General features: G+C 51.4%; 2 protein-coding genes across 2 annotated transcripts in view; one reads left to right on the top strand and one right to left on the bottom strand.

Moving 5' to 3' along the window:
• Positions 1–122: 122 nt before the first annotated feature.
• Positions 123–1,290, top strand: PTSG_13177 (uncharacterized protein; the record flags this gene model as incomplete). The annotated part of the gene is made up of 2 exons (XM_004987585.1): positions 123–921; positions 1,268–1,290. The coding sequence occupies 2 exons, from the start codon at positions 123–125 to the stop codon at positions 1,288–1,290; spliced, it is 822 nt and encodes a 273-aa protein (XP_004987642.1).
• Positions 1,291–2,091: 801 nt separating this feature from the next.
• PTSG_11364 (uncharacterized protein) overlaps positions 2,092–2,389 on the bottom strand; it is a gene marked incomplete at its 3' end in the record, with an annotated part of 7,691 nt that continues 7,393 nt past the window's right edge. The window contains exon 14 of the mRNA XM_004987584.1: positions 2,092–2,179. Within this exon, the coding sequence (XP_004987641.1) occupies positions 2,092–2,179 (88 nt within the window). The remainder of the gene's footprint in view (positions 2,180–2,389) is intronic.

Raw genomic sequence — 2,389 nt, 5'->3', positions numbered from 1 at the left:
GGTTCACCGCAGCTCTGTTCAGGAAAGTCATGCACAAGTTCAGCGTGCAAATGAAAATGTCAACAGCGGCCCACGCTCAGACCGACGGACAGACCGAAAGAGTCAACAGAGTCGTTGGGAATATGCTCCGCTCATACGCAAAGTCGAATCAAAGTGCATGGGTTGATTACCTACCTACGATTGAGTTTGCTATCAACTCATCACCCGCCGCCTCCACAAAGATGGCACCCTTCGAGGTTTGCAACGGCCGGATTCCAAGACAGATTGGACTGCCTGCTCGCTTGTCAGGGCAAAGCCCTGTGCTCCCAGACGAGCTCATGGATCGGTTGGCAAAGATACAGCATGAAGCATCCTCCAACTTGCAACAGCACTTTGACAAGGCTTCGTCATCAGAACACATTGAACCCCCCTTCAGGGAGGGAGACGAAGTGTATGTTAGCACACACTTATTACGAAATGAAGATGCGAAGTACCGCTCAAACAAACTCACACCACCATACGATGGTCCGTTCAAGATTAAGAACGTTCTCGGTCCAGCGCATTATCGCGTGGACTTCTCACCATTGAAAGTGCGCATACACGATGTCATCAACACCAAGTTCCTGAAGAGAACGAAAGGCACCCGATCTGTGCATCGACCAGGTCCTTTGCAAGGGTTCAGCGATGATGTGTACGCAATGGAACGAATCCTGCGCCACAGAAAGCATCGCGGTAGACTCGAGTACCTAGTGAAGTGGCTCGGCTATCCGGAATATGAAGCAACATACGTTCAGGCCAAAGACATGATTGGCTCACGATGCAAACGCTTATTGGCTGAATATCAACTTCAGACTGCCAAAGCAGATGCTGCCAAAGAGCGCTCTCTCAAACGCAGGTCTCAGAAGAGCAACGCTCGACACATAAGGTCAAAGACCTCAAAGCGTTAAGCCCTGATGGCGGGGAGAGTGTAGTGAGACAGCACTACAATACAAATCCTGAACTTAAGTGTCGTGAAGGAGTGTCAAGGCCGAACTTAAGGGTATCAAGGCATAGTCCTCCCGGAGTTCAGGACCAACACAGATTCCGAACCACACAACAGAACGGAACTACCACTCCTCACCAAGGACACCAACACCCAAGATCCGACCCCCTTGCTCGTCTCTCTTGACCTTGTGCCTGCCTCTACTTTCCTTGCTTGATTGTTGTCACTTATCTTATCACTCCACTTATCTCATCGCCCTATCCTATTACCCTGTCTTCTTTACTTGCGACTACGTCTCCCGCACAGTATACAGCAAGACCCTACTCTAAGTCCCAGTCAAACACTCTTACACACACACAGACCAGTCACATCACAACATGTGAGCTGTGGTGAGGACAATGAACAGTGCGTGACAAACTGAGGCCGTGAGTTTCTGTGTATCTGTGAGTGCGGATCTGCACCGCCCATGCGCGGAAGCGCAGACGTATCAGCACATTCGCATGCGCGCTTAAGACACACCCACCATAAGCATGGATATCTGGATATGTGTCGACGAAAGTTGAGAATAATGAAAACAAAGAACGGAAGCGACTGAAGAAGAAGAGCACGTCTGTTGACTCTGACTCCGCATTGGCGAGTTGGCGCACTTCCTGGATTGTTGTGTCACATCACATCACCTCACGATGTCATGTCACATTCCAACTGGTACGTTTCCGTTGTACGGCGTGACTAACGCGCCGTGAACAGGCAGGCAAACGGGCCATTCTCGACGCTGACGCCTCGTGCTGTTCGGTTCGACAATTTGCATGAGCAACATCCGAGCATGGTGACCAGCCAGGATGACAGGGTCGAGGAGCTCACAGGTCACGGCCTATCATGGTCTTGTTTGCCCCCTTTTGTTGTGCAGGCCATCGAGCCCGTGCTTGCACGCAGTGTGAAGTGTGTGTGTGCGTGTGTGTGCTGTTTTCAACCCTGTTCGCTAATCCGCCGCCGTTCCGCTTCCACATGTCAGCTTTGCACTTGTATACAGCGTTGTCACCGCCGCATGACACGTCAAAAGACATTCAAGAAGCAAGAAGAAGCAAACAACAAGCGACAATCGGCCAAGCCAATCGCCAACATGATCACAATCACTCGTCCTCGGGCACCTCCGCAAGCGCTGCCGCATCGCCGGCCTCTCCTTCTTCGCCCTCCATCGCGTGCGGATCCAGCGTGAGCCTGTGTGTGTGTGTGTGAGTGAGTGAGTGAGTGAGTGAGTGAGTGAGTGAGTGAGTGAGTGAGTGAGTGAGTGAGTGAGTGAGTGAGTGAGTGAGTGAGTGAGTGAGTGAGTGAGTGAGTGAGTGAGTGAGTGAGTGAGTGTGTGAGTGTGTGAGTGAGTGAGTGAGTGAGTGAGTGAGTGAGTGAGCGAGTGAGTGTTTGTGTGTGTGT

Source organism: Salpingoeca rosetta, assembly GCF_000188695.1.
Source record: "Salpingoeca rosetta unplaced genomic scaffold supercont1.44, whole genome shotgun sequence".
In the NCBI taxonomy this organism is placed as follows: domain Eukaryota; class Choanoflagellata; order Craspedida; family Salpingoecidae; genus Salpingoeca; species Salpingoeca rosetta.
Note: the sequence above shows the minus strand (reverse complement) of the source record. Positions and strands in the feature narration are given on the sequence as shown.